The sequence below is a fragment of the Xyrauchen texanus genome, chromosome 41 (assembly GCF_025860055.1).
Source record: "Xyrauchen texanus isolate HMW12.3.18 chromosome 41, RBS_HiC_50CHRs, whole genome shotgun sequence".
NCBI classification, from domain to species: domain Eukaryota; kingdom Metazoa; phylum Chordata; class Actinopteri; order Cypriniformes; family Catostomidae; genus Xyrauchen; species Xyrauchen texanus.
The window spans coordinates 16,792,277-16,811,671 of record NC_068316.1 but is presented as its reverse complement, the minus strand read 5'-3'; the positions used below and the strand labels follow the sequence as shown (position 1 = coordinate 16,811,671).

General features: G+C 39.7%; 1 protein-coding gene across 6 annotated transcripts in view; it reads right to left on the bottom strand.

Moving 5' to 3' along the window:
• Window positions 1-332: 332 nt before the first annotated feature.
• The window catches only part of LOC127634369 (brefeldin A-inhibited guanine nucleotide-exchange protein 1-like), an 82,541-nt gene continuing 63,478 nt past the window's right edge, over window positions 333-19,395 (bottom strand). For 4 of the 6 annotated variants that reach the window (XM_052113899.1, XM_052113902.1, XM_052113903.1 and 1 more), the window contains 18 exons: window positions 18,032-18,176; window positions 17,728-17,815; window positions 17,581-17,621; window positions 17,260-17,429; window positions 16,887-17,038; window positions 14,482-14,654; window positions 13,673-13,833; window positions 12,829-12,959; window positions 12,178-12,311; window positions 11,859-11,990; window positions 11,585-11,723; window positions 10,851-10,920; window positions 10,551-10,704; window positions 8,516-8,655; window positions 8,239-8,407; window positions 7,880-8,018; window positions 4,485-4,602; window positions 333-1,669 (listed from right to left, as the gene is read on the bottom strand). In XM_052113899.1, coding sequence (XP_051969859.1) covers window positions 1,496-1,669; window positions 4,485-4,602; window positions 7,880-8,018; window positions 8,239-8,407; window positions 8,516-8,655; window positions 10,551-10,704; window positions 10,851-10,920; window positions 11,585-11,723; window positions 11,859-11,990; window positions 12,178-12,311; window positions 12,829-12,959; window positions 13,673-13,833; window positions 14,482-14,654; window positions 16,887-17,038; window positions 17,260-17,429; window positions 17,581-17,621; window positions 17,728-17,815; window positions 18,032-18,176 — 2,430 coding nt within the window. In that variant the 3' untranslated portion in view covers window positions 333-1,495. The remainder of the gene's footprint in view (window positions 1,670-4,484; window positions 4,603-7,879; window positions 8,019-8,238; window positions 8,408-8,515; window positions 8,656-10,550; window positions 10,705-10,850; window positions 10,921-11,584; window positions 11,724-11,858; window positions 11,991-12,177; window positions 12,312-12,828; window positions 12,960-13,672; window positions 13,834-14,481; window positions 14,655-16,886; window positions 17,039-17,259; window positions 17,430-17,580; window positions 17,622-17,727; window positions 17,816-18,031; window positions 18,177-19,395) is intronic. The other 2 variants (XM_052113901.1, XM_052113904.1) reach the window with 1 other exon arrangement.

Here is a 19,395-nt window from a genome sequence, read left to right as displayed (position 1 = left end):
ATATCACTGAAATCAAAAATGTTCCCCATTCTGATGGTTGATGTGAACATTATCTGAAGCTCCTGGACTGTATCTGCACAATTTTATACATTACACTGCTGCCACACGATTGGCTGATTAGATAATCACATGGCTATGTAGATGTTCAGGTGTACCCAATAAAGTGGCTGGTGAGTGTACATTCATTTTAGAACTTCCAATTACCTTTTCAGGCCTGGAAAACACTATTTCAACCCTTATTTTTCCAGGTTTTCCATGACCATGGGAATCCTGTTAACTGTCCAATACCTTGATTAGAACATGTGCTCATGATAATGACCAGTGCCATATACTCTAGAGATGTACAGACCATTTTATTCCAGATAGAAAACTTTACAGGGTTTTACCATTACAGTTCACCCTGACAAACCAGGAATGCTTCAGATCCTCATTTCCATTGACGGGTTTAAAGCGCAGCTATCATTAATTTCTATACAAGACAACCCACCCCCAAAACCAAAAAAGATTTTAAATATATTCACTTTTTTTTTTTTTTTTTTTTTTTAAATGTGTACATATAGAGTGAAGCCTAACTTCAAACAGATACAAACCAGTGATTCAGATGCAGCTCACATTTAGGTTGCCCTCAATTTTCAAGTTCCATTTTTTTCCCTTTTACAGGATCTCAGTTGCCCTCTGTGTTTAATAATAATAAAAACAATGTGTCAGCATATATAAAATGTAATTGAGTAATTGAACTCATTAGTTTATATCTTGTATCATTTAGAAATCTCTAGCTGGACAGTTATGGAGGGATAGATAGCATAGTTCAATAATTTATCACAAAAGTAAAAATCTCCAGTGCATTTTTGATAATAAAAAGGAAAATTAAAATAATTGCAGCAAATTCAGAAAAACAAAAAGATACGGGAAACAAAATCTAGTGTTGTGAGATTATATTACAAAGCTGGAATTCTGTACAACTAGTTTCTTCCAAGCAGTTATCCATGCTAATGTTAACCATTAGCAGTGCAAACAAAACAAAATAAACAAAATCTTGAATCACTTGAGGAAACACTACATTGCTTGCTTGATATCAAACCCTTCTTTCCTTCTTCAAACAGCTTTTAATATAATGACAAGACACTTGTGAAATATATTTGGACTATCTGAAGATCTCAAAGGTCAAGCATTTGAATAGTAGTAGCGATTCAGCATCCTCATGATGTTTTAGATAATTTGATCTTATTGTATAAGGCCTGGTCAGTTGTCCATTGGGTGGGGCATGATTCCTGGTCTGTGATTGGTTGTTTGTCTGAAGCACCCCCATGAAAGGGCAAGCATTGGGGTTGATATTAGTACCATCGTAAAGAAACTGGACTCTCTGATGCAGTCCACTCTTTTCTGGACCTCCTCGGTTCTCATTGTTTGCAGGAGATCATATTATCATATCCTACAGTGTTTCAGACAGCTGATGAAAAGACAGGAGCTTTACAACAGACAAGCACTGTTGCTCCTAGGCGCTGTGGGGCATATCCGAGGCCTGTTGTGGTTCCAAACTATGTGTGATCTGGAACACCAATCCGATGCGCAGGAAGAACTTGCGCAGCACGGCCCTCAGCTCTGGGATCAGGTCAAACTGCATGATCTCACACAGAAGAGGATAGTATCGTGACGCATGGGCCTTGAACTGCAAAGAGTAGAGGAATACAATTTGAATTAGTTTACATTTTCACACTGCATGCCTGGTGTAATCATATTAGACTTGGGGTAAGGATTACTGCCAGATGTGGGCTCATAATTGGTTATATTAACACAAACCCACACTATTGTCTCTGTGTTGGACTCAGTAATATATTAGAGCTACAGTATAATTGAGGCAGATTAAAAATTACTGATCATAAATCATTCGTATGAACTTGCTTTAGAATTCAAACAGTTGAGAAGGCAATACATAAGGACTAGTTGCGTTTTTTTGTTCAATAGATTAATTAGGTAGTTTATTATGTTCCCAGACTTTTTTTTTTTTGTCTGCTGAACCTATATAACCTAGATTATATACTCAAATACACCCTGATATTGATTAAATAATATTCTAAACTTGTAATAAATATTATAAGAATACATTAGTAGTACATCATTTACTCACCCTCATGCCATCCCAGATGTTTATGACTTACCGTAATTTCCGGACTATAAGCCGCAACTTTTTTCCCACGCTTTGAACCTCGCGGCTTATACAATGACGCAGCTAATATATGGATTTTTCCCGCTTTCAAATTTTATATATAAAAAAAAAAAAAGCATTCTGTGACGTGCTCAGTTTTTTGGCGGCGTGAAGCTTTCATTAGACCAATGAGATTGCCGAACGGGTTAAGGTCAAAACAACTTTTTTTGTTTACTGTTTAGATTAAATCGAGCGCGCTCAAACTTCTCATCATTCTGATTACGGTAGTAATTTTGTCACTTTCACCATGGCAAAGACATGGAGAAACGCATATGATGCTGCTTTCAAGTTGAAGGCGATTGATCTGGCTGTTGGAAAAGGAAATAGATCTGCTGCACGGGAGCTTGGTCTTAATGAGTCGATGATAAGACGTTGGAAACAGCAGCGTGAGGAATTGACTCAATTAAATCTGAGGCTATTCAACTCCGACACTGAAGGAGATGACTTCAGTGGTTTCAGTGCACAGGACGAGGAAGATAGTGACCAATGACTTTCTTGGTAGGCTACTGTTTACTGCAAATGTTTTATTACAAGCCGTGTGTGGCAGCGGGGCGTGGTCAAGCGCCCGTCCGGAGAGAAAAGCTGTAAGGGCGCTTACACCTGCGCTAAATTATGTCTAACACCGGTGTCTAATTTCAAGTGCCCTGCTTCACGTGTCCTTCTTGGGAAAACTGTCACACGGGCACCAGTGTGACAGTTTTCAGCAGGGCACTTGACGTTCCAGGTAAGGCTTTTAATGGCCACAGCAATGTTTACAATCAATTTTATAAAGTTTCTCAATTCTTCTATGCGCCAACACTAGACTGACGTGTGTCACTCTCTCAGCTCTGTGGCTGCTGTCTTTTAAGCCGCTCTCCCCATGCTTACTGAAATTAGACACCGGTGTTACACATAATTTAGCTCAGGTGTAAGCGCCCTTACCGCTTTTCTCTCCCGGACGGGCGCTTGACAACGCCCCCGCTGCCACACCGTGTTTCGTATTTATTTTTGTTACAAGCCGTGTTTCGTTAAAGCCTGAGTAAAGTTCATTTGTTTCAATGTACCGGTAGGCACCTGCGGCTTATAGACAGATGCGGCTTATTTATGTTCAAAATAATATTTTATTTAAAAATCAGTGGGTGCGGCTTATATTCAGGTGCGCTCAATAGTCCGGAAATTACGGTACTTTCTTCTGCTAAACACAAACAAAGATTTTTAGAAGATTATTTCAGCTCTGTAGGTCCATACAATGCAGTGAATGGTGGCAATATCTCATATGGTCCAAAAAAGGACATAAAGGCAGCATAAAAGTCATCCATAAGATTCCAGTGGTTAAATCCATGTCTTCATAAGTGATCCGATAGGTGTGGTTGAGAAAAAGACCAATATTTAAGTCCTTTTTCTACTATAAACCTCCACTTTCACATTCTAGTGTGGAAGTTACTTTCACTTTCCCATTCAGCTCCTGGCTGGGGCTGGTCAAAAGTGGAGATTTATAGTAAAAACAATGTAAATATTTATCTGATTCTCACTCACATCGATCATATCACTTCTGAAGAAGTGGATTAAACCACTGCAGTCGTATGGACTACTTTTATGCTGCCTTTATGTCCTTTTTGGACCTTCTGAGTTCTGGTCACCATTCACTTGCGTTGTTTGGACCTATAGAGTTGAGATATTCTAAAAATCTTTGTGTTCAGCAGAGGAAAGTCATACACATCTGTGATGGATCTGGGAGTAAATGATGAGAGAATTGTACATTTTGGGTGAACTATCCCTTTAAGCAATACTTTATAAGAGGCTGTGCAATATTGTGAATATCGTCTCATGTAAAGATTAGGCACCTCTTCAGCCTCTTTGCTTTCAGAAAACTGTTACTATACGCAATACAAATATTCATTTAAATATTAATTAAAATGATATTTTACTAAACAAATTTAATAAGTGTCATTCTTTCACTAGAATATATAGTCTCTGACATGTAAACAATAACAGAACATTCTAATGGTGCTGTGCAGTGATACGGCGAACAGCTGTATAGCACCGCAGGAAGGTTATTTTGACAAATAAATATCTGCATATTTGTGTTATATTTAGCCTTTTTTGTGCATGTGTGTGATTTAAAAAAAATGTGCTTGTTTTATTTAATTTGTCATTGCAAATTCCATTATAATCTTTTGAACCCACTTACAGTTCCATCATGAACCACTAGGGGTTCACCAAACCCTGTACCAAATCTGTGCGTTTGCATGCTAGTGTGTTAAAGGTGAGCTCAATGTGCATTGAATGAGACACTCACTCGGTCATCACTAATCTTAAGCACTTTGGTCAGGAAGAGCAGCAGCAGGTTGGTCCAAGCCTCACGGTGGCTCTCAGACGTCAGGGTAAGGAAGTAGGCCACAGCGTCACTGCACACACTGAGAAAGAGACAGAATGAGAGAGCTGTTTGAATGCTGTTTATTTTTCTTGCAACAACTATTATTATCATCATGGTAAAGGGTATAAAAAGGAATCTTAAAAAAGAGATATGGCACATTAGTGCCTAAGACAAAGTATAAAATGAATTGCTAGACACCTGTCGTTTAGCCTGAGAGCCATGGTGACCTCTGAAAGGCTGTTCCTCTCTATTGTCTTATATAACCTCCATCTGCCCTGCAGCCTCCTTCACAAACCTAATCTCACCTAAATCTCCTTTAGCCTGGTTAAGTGTGTCTGCACTCTCCCACACACACAGAAAGAGCCGCTGGGCTTGGTGAGCATAGTAAATGATTAGCAGCTCTGATAGTCTTCCTACAGACAAGGAAGCCAGAGTCAAGTCTGTCCTCTTTCTCATGACTGCACACCATTAGCAGTGCCAGCCTGACAGTCGCTCACACTTGAGTTCACAATAGAGAGAGGCGTTTAGGTTTGAGACACTGAGAGAGAGTGTAATGTCTTATTACTCATAGTGCTCAGGAGAATCAGCTTCTTCTTAGAACTAGGAATGTGTACAAACCAGTACATTAGTCTTACAAACAAGACTAGTCAGATTTAAGGAAGCCTTGTATAACCTGAACCATGATTGGATGCGTTTCAAAAGGCTTGGCCCCATTTAGCCTTACACAGGGAAATTCCGTGGGCGAAGAATTCCCTACGTGAATTTGGAGTGGAGTTCATGTTTGGTGAACTTTGAAATGCAAATTTGCAATGTGGTCCAACAGGAAGTAGTTTGGTTTGGCAGTTACCTCTGTAAGGGCTATGCTTTGCACATAGTTACAGTAAATATTCACAATGGATGGGTGAATAATTTTAGTGGTGAGTTTCTTTATTACTTTACTCTCCCAGAGTATAAAGTTCAGCATTAAAAAAAAGAGGCTGCTTTACAAGTAGTTTTTGTAGGTTTCACATTCGCTTAACATTGCCCTTCTTTGTCTGTGGAATTTCGCTGTGCAATGGTAAATATGACCGAGCCTTTAGGGCGCTAACATAAGTTGAACATGCGTTCGAGTACAACAATTGGGCAATGCACAACACAATGGAACACAAGAGTTGAACTATTACTATTATGAATAGTTACTATGAATAGTAACTATTATAAATACATGACTTCTTTATATTTAAAAAAACGTAGCAGGACACTATGCAAGCCGCGGCAAAGATGTACATATGCAAGAGTATGGCTGTAGCGCCGGTGGTATAAAATGAACATGACATTTAAAGACAAAACTTTTTAAAAAGCACTGCCACTAAACTAGATAAACTAGTCAACTGTGGTTGTTGAATGACTAGTCAATTAGTTGACCATTGTGATCCATGGGGCGGGTGTGGCTCAGGTGGTAGAGCGGGTCGGCCGCTAATGGCAGATTCCCAGACCACACAACTCCACATGCTGAAGTGTCCTTGGGCAAGACACGGAACCCCAAGTTGTCCCAATGACAGGCTAGCACCTTGCATGGCAGCTCTGCAGTCATTGTTGTAGGAGTGTGAGCAGAGCTGGACAGGTAATCTGGCACACCGGTCCAGCTCGGCCCAACGGGCATTTTCCCGTTGGGCCGACGCACTTTGGGGCTGATCAGGGGCGGACTGTCCATCGAGAGAACTGTGCGGACCGAGAAACATGCAGAATGGGCAGCGATAAGCTCAAATGTGCTGAACGGACCACAAAACGGCGCCGCAATATGCAGACGCCGGCACGTCCTGCTGGATTTTTTTATCATTACAGTGGAAACAACATAAAATACTCAGTCATTTTGGGACATACAGATAAGTGTAAGACATCATTAGAGACTATAAAGGGTCTACTTTTATTTGTGTACACTCACAATAACAACAAAACCTTGTGCTTTTGTAAAATAAAGAAAATAAAAAGGGTGAGCTGTAAGCAGTCTCTGTGTTCACAAGCATATTTCTGAAACACGTCACAAAAATGAACTGAAACTCCACGAATACTTATCACACAAACATGAAACATACGTCTAAAGAAAGCTTAAAATGTCTACTTTTAAATAAAACAATTATTCTCCTGCAATGTAATCTGTATGAAACAAAACGATGTACAGTTTTTACTAGGCTATCTAATTATCTGTAATGTGATCCCACCCACCAACAGATAAAAACCTTTTGATACTGGTTGGCGCTATTGATATGGTAATCATCAAGTTCATTCAATTATCTGCACGTTTGAAAGATCGCAAGATACACAGGTGAGAAAACTCCTGGATAGCGACAAAGAGTTATCATTTTCCTCAGAAGAAGACCGGGAATCCGATGAACATTTGTATTTTGAAGAGAATTGATCCAGTCGAGGATACAATTTCGGATGAGTAAGTCATTTAGTTTTCATTAGTTGACATGCTATTTTATATAAACCTGTACATATTTTACTAGAGGGACTGTTTCCAGACTTGCCAGCCAGGATTCAGAGTATTGAAATTTCAAATATGTCGTAATAAGTAAATTTTAGTCACATGTAAATGTTGTTTTGGCTAAAGCAGGTATTTCAATTGTATGCTGTATGATATAAACATGATATGTAATATGATATAAAAATAATATGAATGTTTAGATTATATTTTAACTAGTGTTTATGCTGCCTCATTATCATCAATGAAGCTTGTGCTTGCAAATATGTGTTCAGGTTAAATAAGTAAAATGCACTTTTAAATATGCCCATATTAGAAAATCACCATCTTATAATGATTTCTGAAGGATCATGTGACACAGAAGACTGCAGTAATGTTGCTGAAAATTTAGCTTTGATCACAAATTGCAACTAATTCAAATTGTAAAGAGAGTTCACAATATCATTGTTTTTACTGTATTTTGGATCAAATAAATGCAGTCTTTGTGAGCAGAAGAGACTTCTTTTAAACGGTAGTGTAGGTCTAAAATTAAGAGTCTTAATTTAAGCCTTTAAGAAATGTATCAGATTACTTCTTTTAACTTAAAAATGTATTTTAATCATTAAGTCTTTCTGTCACATTCCTCATTGATAGGCTCAGGTGTGAATTACCTCAATATTCATGATAGTTCATCCCTCCTCGCATATGACCTTTCAAAACTAAAATTGTCTTACTACAGTTAAATTAGTATATAAGCTAAAACCGGAGCAGAGGGGATGATATGAACTCTTCAGAATAATGAATAATGTTAACATTTCTGCAGGGCATAAAATGCACAGCGGTTCTGGTCACAAATACAACAGTGATGTCTTACTTGAGCAGTCTCCTCTGCACCTCCTCCCAGGCATCTTGCCTGCTGTGGTCCGTGTACATGCGGAAAAGGATGCGCAGGCCACACGCCAGGCTGCTAGTCTCTTGTTTCAGCAGATTGGGCTTCGACTTCCCTTTGAAACCTGATCATACACACAGACACAATGAGGTCTACAAATGTGGGATGGGAGAAGACATCAAGCCAGACGTGACAAATACTTTCCATTAGGCCACACAGGTGGACGATCTGAAAATGGGAGGACTATCCTAGTGGCATAGCAATGGATATTTTTACTGCATCTCATGTTTCTAACAACAAAGGAATGATCACATTTGATTCTCGTTTGAAATAAGAGTACTGACCGGCCTTCCACAGCGCAGTCCTCTGTTCGTTATTAGAGTTAAAGGACTTTGCAAATTGATGAGAATCCAGTAGACAGTCAAGCAGTTTAAAGAGCTGTTCTGAGGTCAGGTAGCAATACATTCCCTGGTCCTGAGTATCCACATGTACATCAGTGTCCAAAGCATCTCGCTGCAGGGAAACACACAGACAGTATAATTGACAAGAAGTCAAGTTCAAATCTTGCTCCCTCTCTTTTGCAATCAAAAAGTGAAAAACTAAAACAAAAACAATATTTACCTGTGCTGCTGCAAAGTTCTCAGCATCCTCCTTCTTACTGGTTGCTGGAAAGAACACAATGTTGTCTATAGTCTGAATGAGCTCCAGCTGCACCACACACTTTATAAGTAGAGCTGCAAACAGACGCTGTTCCTGGGCTTCTGGAGAGGAAATACATATGAAACATAGTGAACAGCTGACCAGAAATAAGCCAGTGGCTAAATTTGTCTGATTAGACCTGCAAGACTGTCCATTTACTAAGTTTTGGGTCTATAAGTATTTAATCAGGCTAATAAATAAACCAGTTTAAATGTATTTTCAATTCATGGAAATTATTACACAGCTCTCTGGAATACTTAACTCTGATTGGTTAATTGCTGCATTCAAATACCTATATTTTTGTGTAATGACCCACTTAACTGTGTAGGCTAACTGACCATTGTCCCAGGCAACCTAAATCTATTCTTAGTAGAAGCTGCAAGCTAATCTATATGTAAGCTAATCAAATAAATGTAAGCTCAAATGAATATTTCACGTTAATGTATTAATTTGACAAGTAACCATATACAGTAATAAGTGGGACAATATACACTCACTGAGCACTTTATTAGGAACACTATACTAATACTGGATAGGGCCTCCATTTGCTCTCAATTCTTCATGGCATGGATACCACAAGACGTTGGATCAATTCAACATGGTCCATGTCGCATATTTGCCAGCTGCACATACATTCTGCGAATCTCCCGGTCTACCACATCCCAAAGGTGTTCTATTGGATTCAGATTGGGTGACTTGGAAGGCCACTGAAGAACAGTGAACTCATTGTCATGTTCATGAAACCAGTTTGAGAGGACGTTTGCGTTGTGACATGGTGCATTATCATACTGGAAGTAGCCATTAAAAGATGGGTAAATTGTGGCCATGAAGGGATGCACATGGTCAGCAACAATACTCAAACAGGCTGTAGTATCCAAGAGATGATTGATTGGTATTAACAGACCCAAAGTGTGCCAAGAAAACATTCCTCACACCATTACACCACCGCCACCACCCTGGACTGTTGACACAAGGCAGGTAAGGTTCAAGGGTTCATGCTGTTGGCGCCAAACTCTGTAATTTACATTTACATTTATGCATTTGGCAGACGCTTTTATCCAAAGCGACTTACAGTGCACTTATTACAGGGACAATCCCCCCGGAGCAATCTGGAGTTAAGTGCCTTGCTCAAGCACACAATGGTGGTGGCTGTGGGGATCGAACCAACGACCTTCTGATTACCAGTCATGTGCTTTAGCCCACTACACCACACCACTCCATCTGTGTGTCTCAGCAGAAATTGAGATTCATCAGACCAGAATAAATATTTCCAGTCTTCAAATGTCCAGTTTTGGTGAGCCTGTACCCATTGCAGTCTCAACTTTCGGTTCTTGGCTGACAGAAGTGGAACCCGACGTGATCTTCTGCCTCAAGGTTCGATGTGTTGTTCATTCTGATATGCTATTCTATGCACTAGAATTGTACATTGAGTGATTATCTGAGTTATCATAGACTTTGTCAGCTAAAACCAATCTGGTCATTCTCTGTTGACCTTTCTCATCAAGGCTTTCTGTCTGCAGAACTGCCGCTCACTGGATGTTTTTGTTTTTGGCACCATTCTAACTAAAATCTAGTAGTCATGCCACGGTCGAATCACTGGGATCACATTTTTTACCCATTCTGATGGTTGATGTGAACTAACTGAAGCTCCTCACCCAACTCTGCATGATTTTATGCATTGCAATGCTGGCACGTGATTGGCTGACTGGATAATCACATGAATAGGTAGGTGCACAGGCGTTCCTAATAAAGTGCTTAATGAGTGTTCAGTCAGCTGGTCATTATCACAAAAATAAACCACTTCCTGATCATCCTATTGGGGCTTATTTTATGACAATAACCAGCAGACTGTACATTATCACTTACTAATTATACAAGTATAAGTAGTAAGACTTCATTAATCCCCCAAAAAAGAAATTTAATCAATAAAGATAAGGGTAGAAAAGAGAAAATGAACCTAATGTGGATGCCTGTCCACCCTGATACATGCCTAAAGCACCACTGAACTGACTCTGTCTGCGGTTGTCAGCCAAAGCCTTCTCCATACTGCTCACAGATTGCTGGTCATCAGATCGCATCTGAATATCCACTGACTTCTGAGAAACAGAGTCCTGTAAGCACCAGAAGAGTACTTAATAACATTATCATATTAAAAGGACTATTGTCAGAAGAGTGTCTGGATGAGAAGACCCAACATGAAAGTGCTCTTGTAAACACTTCCACATTTAACGTGGTCTTTCAAATGTGATTTGCATACCAGCTGTTTATCTGAGTCCAGCTGAGTCACACGATCTCCCTCTGTACCAGCCGGTCTCCATGTCAACAGCCTGAAAACAACAAAGGATGAAGTTATTATGAAAATAAACAATGCAAACCATCAATTCTAAAAAAATTAATTAAACTAAAAACCTTTCACAGCTTGGGTTAAAGGAACAGTTAACACAAAAATGAAACCCTCATGTTGTTGTTTCAACTTTCTAACTTCAGTGAAACACAAAAGGGGAATTTCTGAAGAATATCCTGGCTGCTCTTTTCCATTATTTCCATTCATTAAGTGAATGGGGACTGGGGTTGTAAAGGTCCAAAATGAAAAAAAAAAAATCAAAATAAATAAAATAAATAATAATAATAAAACATAAATGTTTCATAAAAGTTGTTGTTTATACAAGTCTTCTGAAGCCAAACAAATAGCTTTATGTGAGGAACAGACCGAAATGCAAAATTGTATTCTGTTCCCCCAGACAAAGCTATCGTATGGCTTCAGAAGGCTTGGAATACAGTGTATACGACATATGGACCACTTTTATGATACTGCTTATATTTTTTGTCATTTTGGAGCTTGGCAGCACCTGTCCGTTTTCACTTTCATTATAGGGTCAGTTTATTCTTAAAAAACTCCCCTTTTGCATTCCACAGAACCCATATGAGTGCAAGAAAATGATAACAGTACTGCACATTTTGGGTGAACTATCCCTAAGAGTCGACACTCACGTATGTGGGATGGTGGTTTTGAAGATATCTAGCATACAGTTGCAGGTTTTGTCCCAGGTCTCAAGGTTAAACTTCTCACCATTAAGTATGACCACGTTTTCAAGGCAATTTGTACCTGATCTGGCTAACTGCTCATTATCTGTGGGGAGAAAGGACACATATAGAGGAAGAGGAAACAAACAGAGTGGGAGTGCCATCATGACATGAAGACTTTCAATCTAATGCATGCTGTTTATGCTAATACTGTAATAATGTTTTATGCATGTACACTCACCTTGCTGCACACACCAGTAGAGCTGAGAGAGGATATCATCTAACAAAACATCACTGAGAGATTCAAAGTACTGTGTGAAAACGTCACATATCGCATAAAGTGCATGATTACAGGTGGTGGTCATCCATTCTGCTTTCTGTGGGATGAGACAAAACAGAACATTAGCCATGGTTATCCATCCTGGTACAAAAGTCTAAGCAAGATCAGTGCTGGTGAAACTTTCTAAGATTGTGTGTGAAAAAATTTCAATCCTTGTTCAAAGTTAGTGGAGATCTTCAGATGTTACATATTTCCTGTAATCATCAGTGATGATGATGACTTGCCTCAGTCTGTTGCTCAGGAAGCTTCATGTTGTCGAAGATCCTGAATACAATGCGGAACAGATCTTGCCACCAGTGTTTCTCAAAGGTGTGACCGTACGTCTTCATCACCTCAAACATCACCGTTAGCCCCCTAACAAACACACATTGTCAGGATGAAAGAAAAAAAAATTGAGGATTTACAATAAAAATTTTACTATTAAATTCACTTATAAATTGTTAGCAATGATTGTTGTTAGCTGTAATATCCAGCTCCACAAAGTATTTGGACATTTTAGACACTCAAGTTGCACTTAAAAATGTCTGAATGCAGAGCACCCATGCCCGAACTGGAGGTGCCCCTGTGCCGGGGCACCAGGGACCGAGATCCTCTGCCGCCGACCCGATTTTGAAGTCACTAGCCCCTGAGGAACCTGTGTTATGAGGCGTGTGCTCTTGTGCGATGGCTCCCCAAACCTGAACACTTATATCTCGGGAACGCATTCATAAATTTTTAAGAGTGGCTTAAATGCCCAAATAGAGGCCCATTTTAAAGATCTTAACACATAGATCATCATTGGAACATTGAACAACTTATCTCTCTTGCTTTGGAGTTGAAGCTTTTAATACATCTTTTATCATTTTGGCTGTATTGTGGTTCTAGCTCTAACCTGGTCCGGACGTCCAGCTTACACCTGTTGATGATGCATGACAACTCAAAGAGGATGGGGAACCAGCCTCTCACCCAGACACGGTCCTCCGGTGCAACATTCATGTCATCACTGGTGTAGTCTTTAAATGCCTGCCAATCCAAAACACAATCCTTAACCCATTTATTCCATGTTAGCTTTGTGCTGGTGAACTCCAAATTGTTGACTAAATTTATTTTAAGCAGATAAGATATACATATTTTAAATTAAGTATTCTCTTTCGGGAAAACAGACTAAAAATATTGATTACTCATCTTGCACTACAAGATTTTTGTCCAATCACTAGCAATAGCAAGCAGAAATTTGACTTAAGGTTATTGGCTACTTTTAAAAAGCGACATGTGCTTTGATGTCCCTGCCCAAACTAACAGTTTCAACAGGAAATAAGTCAACAGAGAAAGAACACTGCACTCATCAATCAATTTCATGGGGTCTTAAGCTGTATTTACAGATGCGTAGAAGTTTGCCACAATCTGGCAACCCTTATGTGGTTTAAAATTTCTGTGTGTTCATTTAAAAAAGCACACTGAGGGTCTGCCGTGGGCTGCAACTAAAGCAATCACATGCATAAACACAGCTCACCACACAGTCACCCTTCACAGAGAGCACAAAACAGACTGTTTACATCTATTTAGTAAAGGCCGTATGTTTTTCTCATTAAGGCATCTGGTAATGAAAGTTTCCTCGTTAAAACTGCCCTGTGGCCTCCTGAAGTGTTATCCATTTAGTGAATGCCTTTCTAAAGCCTGACCTGAGGTCATATTATATTTCAGTTGTTATGGAGTGTTTGCTCGTTAGCACTGACCTGAGGTCGTTCGGAGACATATTTGGCGCAATGGCGGATCAGACGGATGGCCTCCATGCTGGTGTCGGGGAATGAAGCATTGCAGGCGAACTCAGACAGACATTTGACAGCGTCTTGGAAGGAGTCAATGGTAGCAGGGAAATGCTTCTCAAATACATTCGCTGTGGAGGAGAAAAGAAAAAGCTGTGTGTATGGTCTTCTACAAACAGCATATTTATTTGTATTTTTTTCAAATTTAAAAAGATGATGTACTATGTTAATATACTCCTCTTGTAAATAATCGTTCAGCCAGAGGATCTATCGAATTTAAGCTACAGAAATGGGCCAATCAGAAATCGCCATGTTTATGATGTTGCAACCATGAACACACTATCCGCCCACATTTTCATATCAACGCCTATTCAGCATCTTGGAGGGATTGTTGTGGCTCATTTCACATGTTAAGAAATTAGCCAATGGTAACAGATCATTTACATATAAACATCTTAGGGGCTGTTCATGCTGAACGCGTTTTTGTGTCTGTTGGTGCCTTTTTTCAGTTCTGCTTCTACGTAAATATGTGCTAGACCGACAACTTTGACCAATGTGTTGTTTTTACGTTTGGCCTGATTAGTTTCATAAGCCTCGATAGCGCTGAGAATCGCCTGCTTGCATGTGTAGGAGCCATCTGAGACATGTTAATGACCATTCATTTAGTTGTTTATTGTTAAGTTTTTACAAAAATGCATGTGTAGAACTTCAAATTTCCAAATTGAAAGGTTCAGAATGCTGCAGAATTTTCTCCAAAATCAGCAGAAATAGACACTTACTGACGATGTGTCCAGTTGTCTGGAAGGCCAGCTCCACTATACTCTCATCCTGATCAGAGGCAGCGAGATGAAACACAGAGAAAATGTTCTTCCATCCTGATCTAATATTCCCAGCCTGAGAGTTAACCATCTGAGCTATACAGCGGACCACCATGTCTCTGATGGTAGGAGATCTGTAGACAGAGCAGTAACACATGAATAAAGCAGCAAACACACACAAACACAAACACACACACACACAAACACAAACACACACACACACACACACACACACACACACACACACACACACACACACACACACGCACACACACACACCATTCGCTAAGTGGCAGTGATGTCACCACAACGCTTGTGCCAGGCTATATCCACCTTAGGCCATGTGAAGTGTCGAAAGCCCGCTGGCAGGAGGTCACGGGGCAGACCTAGATGCCACGGGTCGACCGACTGAGAGGACTGGCTGATGGAACATCTGTGCCCCCTACAGTCCCAACTTGCTGTGCTTTAGCCATCCGGCGCTCCTATTGTTGTTGTGAGCGTCGATCCTTCACACTCCGTTGTTGTTGGAGGGCGACTGCCTCAACTGCCCAGTAGTGTTCTTCACGAGCCTTCTCCACAGAGGCCAATCTTGACACCCCTAGTACCAGTCAGTGGCAAGTCCACTCAGCTCCACATCCTCCTGTACCACATCACTCCATCTCCTCTCTAGCCTGCGAGCACCCGTTTAGCCCCCTCAATCCTGCCGAACAAAACTGTTTAGGTAAGCGGTGGCTGGGCATAAGGGCTACATGGCCCAGCCAACGCAGCCTTGCCTGCCGGAGGAGCTCACCGTAGGGACTTTGTCCAGATCTTTCAAGGATTTGTGAGGTCCTCACACATTCCAGCCTGGTTAAACTCAGGATGGATCATAGGCAGGCCAGCCAAATGTTTCTAACTGGCAAAGATGTTCCATTAATGGGGTCCAGGTTTCGCAAGCATAGAGAAGGGAGGGAATGACCGTGGCCGAGAAGACCTGAAGCTTCGAGCGGAGTGAAAAACCAGGTAGCTTCCACACAGCGTTACGCATCCGATGAAAAAATAATGCCGCTCTACTGATTCAGAGTGAGCTAAACTGGAGCCAGTCATGCCCAGGTATGGCAAACTCTCCAATCTCTCCACAACTGCTCTATCACCAATTGGAAGATGGGGGGGTTGGAGTGTCCGATGGCACAAAGTACTCAGGTAGGTGCTTAGAATTGGCGGGGCTGATGGTAAGGCCCCACCTTTTAGTGGCAAGCTCCAGGTTCAGCAGCAGCACTCCCAACTCCTCTGAGTGAGCAGCAATTACCAGATCATCAGCATATAATAACATGGTTGAGCAATAGAGAGCCATCCCTTGACCACACCCGGGCATCGATCAGGTCCCATTGTATCTGTACCAGTTGGAAATGACTCCGGTACAGCTATTGAAGGCTTCACGAACTACGTGGTCAAAATAGATGTTAAATAATGTGGGAGCAAGAGGACATCCCTGTCGCACCACAAGGACACACACACACACACACACACACACACACACACTCTTCATCTCATTCAGCAGTTGCAAACACCTTGAGGTTGATTGTGACGAAACTTTGATATTTTGATAACTTTGATTCTTTGAGCTGTAGTTTTCTGGGGGACAACCTTCCCTCAAATTTCAGCTTTCTACGACTTACGGTTTTGTCTGCACGATCAGTTTTAGGGCAGAGTAATAATACATATAAAAATACTTAAAATTACTCTCTGTCTGTTCCTTCCAGTGTATGAGAAGTAACTTTGAAACTGTAGCTTGCATATAATTTTAAGTAGTTAGGCTACTGTAAATCTACTTACAAAAAGTAGCAAATTACATTTAAGCTATTTAAGGGGGCAATATATTTTTATTTATATGATTAGTTCATTTTGTGTAATTTATTTAAGAAATCTGAGCAGTATTTATCTGGCATAAAAACAATGAGGAATTCAATTAGAGCAACAGCAAAAAACTAATATTTACCAAACACAGCTAATAAAACTAGAAACCAAAAATAAAAGTGAATGGTGACTGACGCTTAACATTTTGCTTAACATCTCCTTTTGTGTTCCACAGTAGAAAGAAAAGTCATACAGGTCGTTTAGAACAACATGAGCATGACAAAACAGTGTCAGAATTCCATCATGTCCTAAATGTGATGTTAAGATGACTTTAAAATGCATGAAAGGAATCATTTCACTCTCCTAAACACAGAACAGAGCCCTGTTCAGAACAAAACAACAGTTATTATGTTCAACACAAGCCTCATGTCTCTGACTAGCTCTAACGCAAGTCTTGCATAGTCATACATTAAACCATGAAATACACGCTTGTATTTCACTTTCTTTGCAGTGCAAGTTAAAATACTCACCTGTTCTTTTTCATTATGTGCTCAAAGGGCCTCAGGAAATCCTTTTGGAATCTGAAATTGGCCAACTCTCCCTTCTCCAAAAATTTCATGGAGAGCTGCCTGAGAGAATCCACAGCGAAAATAGCAACATCCTCATTAGGATTACAGCCGACCTGAGACAAAATATAAAAGAGAGAGATGGAGAACATTAGAGCAGTGAGCGTTGTTTTCATTTTTTGGCCTGTCTTCAATCTATTAGATATGCCCTCCAGCAGGCAGACTGAAATTTAAAAGCCTCATTAGATTTCTCTAATATCATCCAAAGCCACAGAGAAACACACTCGTCATGGATGGATTTCCTTTAGGCACTGATTTTGAGGCATTATAAACTTACCTTGTTGAAATGATCTCCTATAACCTCCCATATTCTGGACCACTGCAGCCTGATACGACCCATGTTGTAGTATGATATCTCCACGATCTTCTGTAAACTGAACATTCGAGGGTGTGTAGGGGAGGCCAGTTCGTCCATTGATATCGCACACAGCCACCTCACAAAGTCCACTGCAAGAAACAGCATTGGTTAATGAGAGTTAGCTGTTGCTTGAAACTTAACATCAAATTCTGGAACAACAAGAGGGTGAGTAAATGATGACAGATTTTCATTTGTTTTGTTTTTGGTAAACTATCCCTTTAAGAAAAGCTTGGTACCTACCAATAGCATTTCCATCAAGTCTGGTAGAGCCCGTGAATATCCTGCAAAGATGAATATCAGCGTTAGTAACATTCCAGGGACATATTAAGTAGTTGTAAAAATATGATGTTCAATTATCGACAATGAGAATAACAATAACTGCCTTACCTGTCCACAGCAACTACCACACTTTGTGAGCTGGTCTCGCCGATAGACTCCTGTATGCTTGCGATCTGTTTACGATCAACATTCCCTCCTACCGTGAGACATATCAAATTTGGATATTTATGAAAACTCATTCTCTCACACTGGTGCTAGATAATTAAACTGGATTACTTGAACAAGCTTATTAATTAACCATATCCTAAACAGATCTTAATGGATGACATTAAGCTTGAGATCAGACTGATTTGATGATGTAATGCCAAAGAAAAGCTGCAATGTTGATGGTGCTCTTGTATGAATGACTGACCTAAGCCTAGATACTCATCAGATGTTTGTTCCTTGGTGCTGGTGATAAAGCCTTCCTTCCCCCGGACTGTTCCTGATATGTATCGAGCCTTCACTCCGGTCCCGATGAGCTGGGCCAACTCCAGCTGACTGATGCACTTCAGGATCTACATAGTATATTAAATGATAACACCTACCAAGTTACAATTCACTTTCATTGCACATTTGTTTCACACAATGAAAGTGAATGGTGAGGCTATCATTCTGCGTCTCTTGAGTGGGTTTGGAAACAACATGAGGGTGAGCAAATAATAACAGAATCATTTTGGGGTAAACTTACCTTTTTAACTGGAATAAAACAAATTAATTGTAGCTCTAGCTTTTCATACATAGTGCAGTACTGTGCAAAAGTTTTAGGCACTTGTGAAAAATGTTGTATAGTGAGGATGCCTTCAGAAATAATGACATAAATAGTTTTAATTTATCACTTAATCTCATACAAAGTCCAGTAAACATAAAAAAGCTAAATCAATATTTGATGTGGCCTTTAACACTGCCCTGATTCTCTTTGGTACATCTGGACACAGTTTTTCTTGTTTGTTGGAAGATAGGATGTTCCAAGCTTCTTGGAGAATTCCCCACAGTTCTTCTATCTATCTGTCTCTTTATGTAATCTCTGACTGACTCGATGTTCAGTGGGGGGCTTTGTGGGGGCAATGCCATCTGTTGCAGAGCTCCCTGTTCTTCTATTCTAATATTTTCTAGTTTGGGAGCCTAATTTATTTATATATATATGTCCTATTGACACACTAAAGCTGAAGATATAAACAAACATCTTAATGCAAATGCTTTTGTGAAACATTGTATGCGTAAGACTTTAGCACAGTACTGTATATTACAAAATTTCAAACATTAAATTAAAATGCCACTAAATAGCGATAACACTAGACGATAAAGATATTTAAAAAATATTAAATAATCCATTAACTTTTTCAGCCATAAAATATTACAGCTAAATATGAAAAAAGAAACTAGAAAACACTGAAAGAAATAAAACTAAAAATATCTATTAAAGGCAGATTTTGAACATGCTGTAATTTGAAATAACTAGTGCTGTCAGTCAATAAAATTTATAAAATCACGATTAATCGCATACATTTTTGATTTTTATAATGCTAAAATTTGACACTATATATTCTTTTTGACTAAATGCATTTAATTCCTTCTAAGGAAAGAAACCAAAATATGCAACAATAATGATTTAACCCTTGTGTGCTGTTCGGGCTGTTTTCAGCCACTAGGGTGTGCTTTTGAGTAGTTTTTTGGCCATAACTTTCTCTGTGTTTCAGCTAATGGAATGATTTTTGGTGACAAATCTTATTTTCA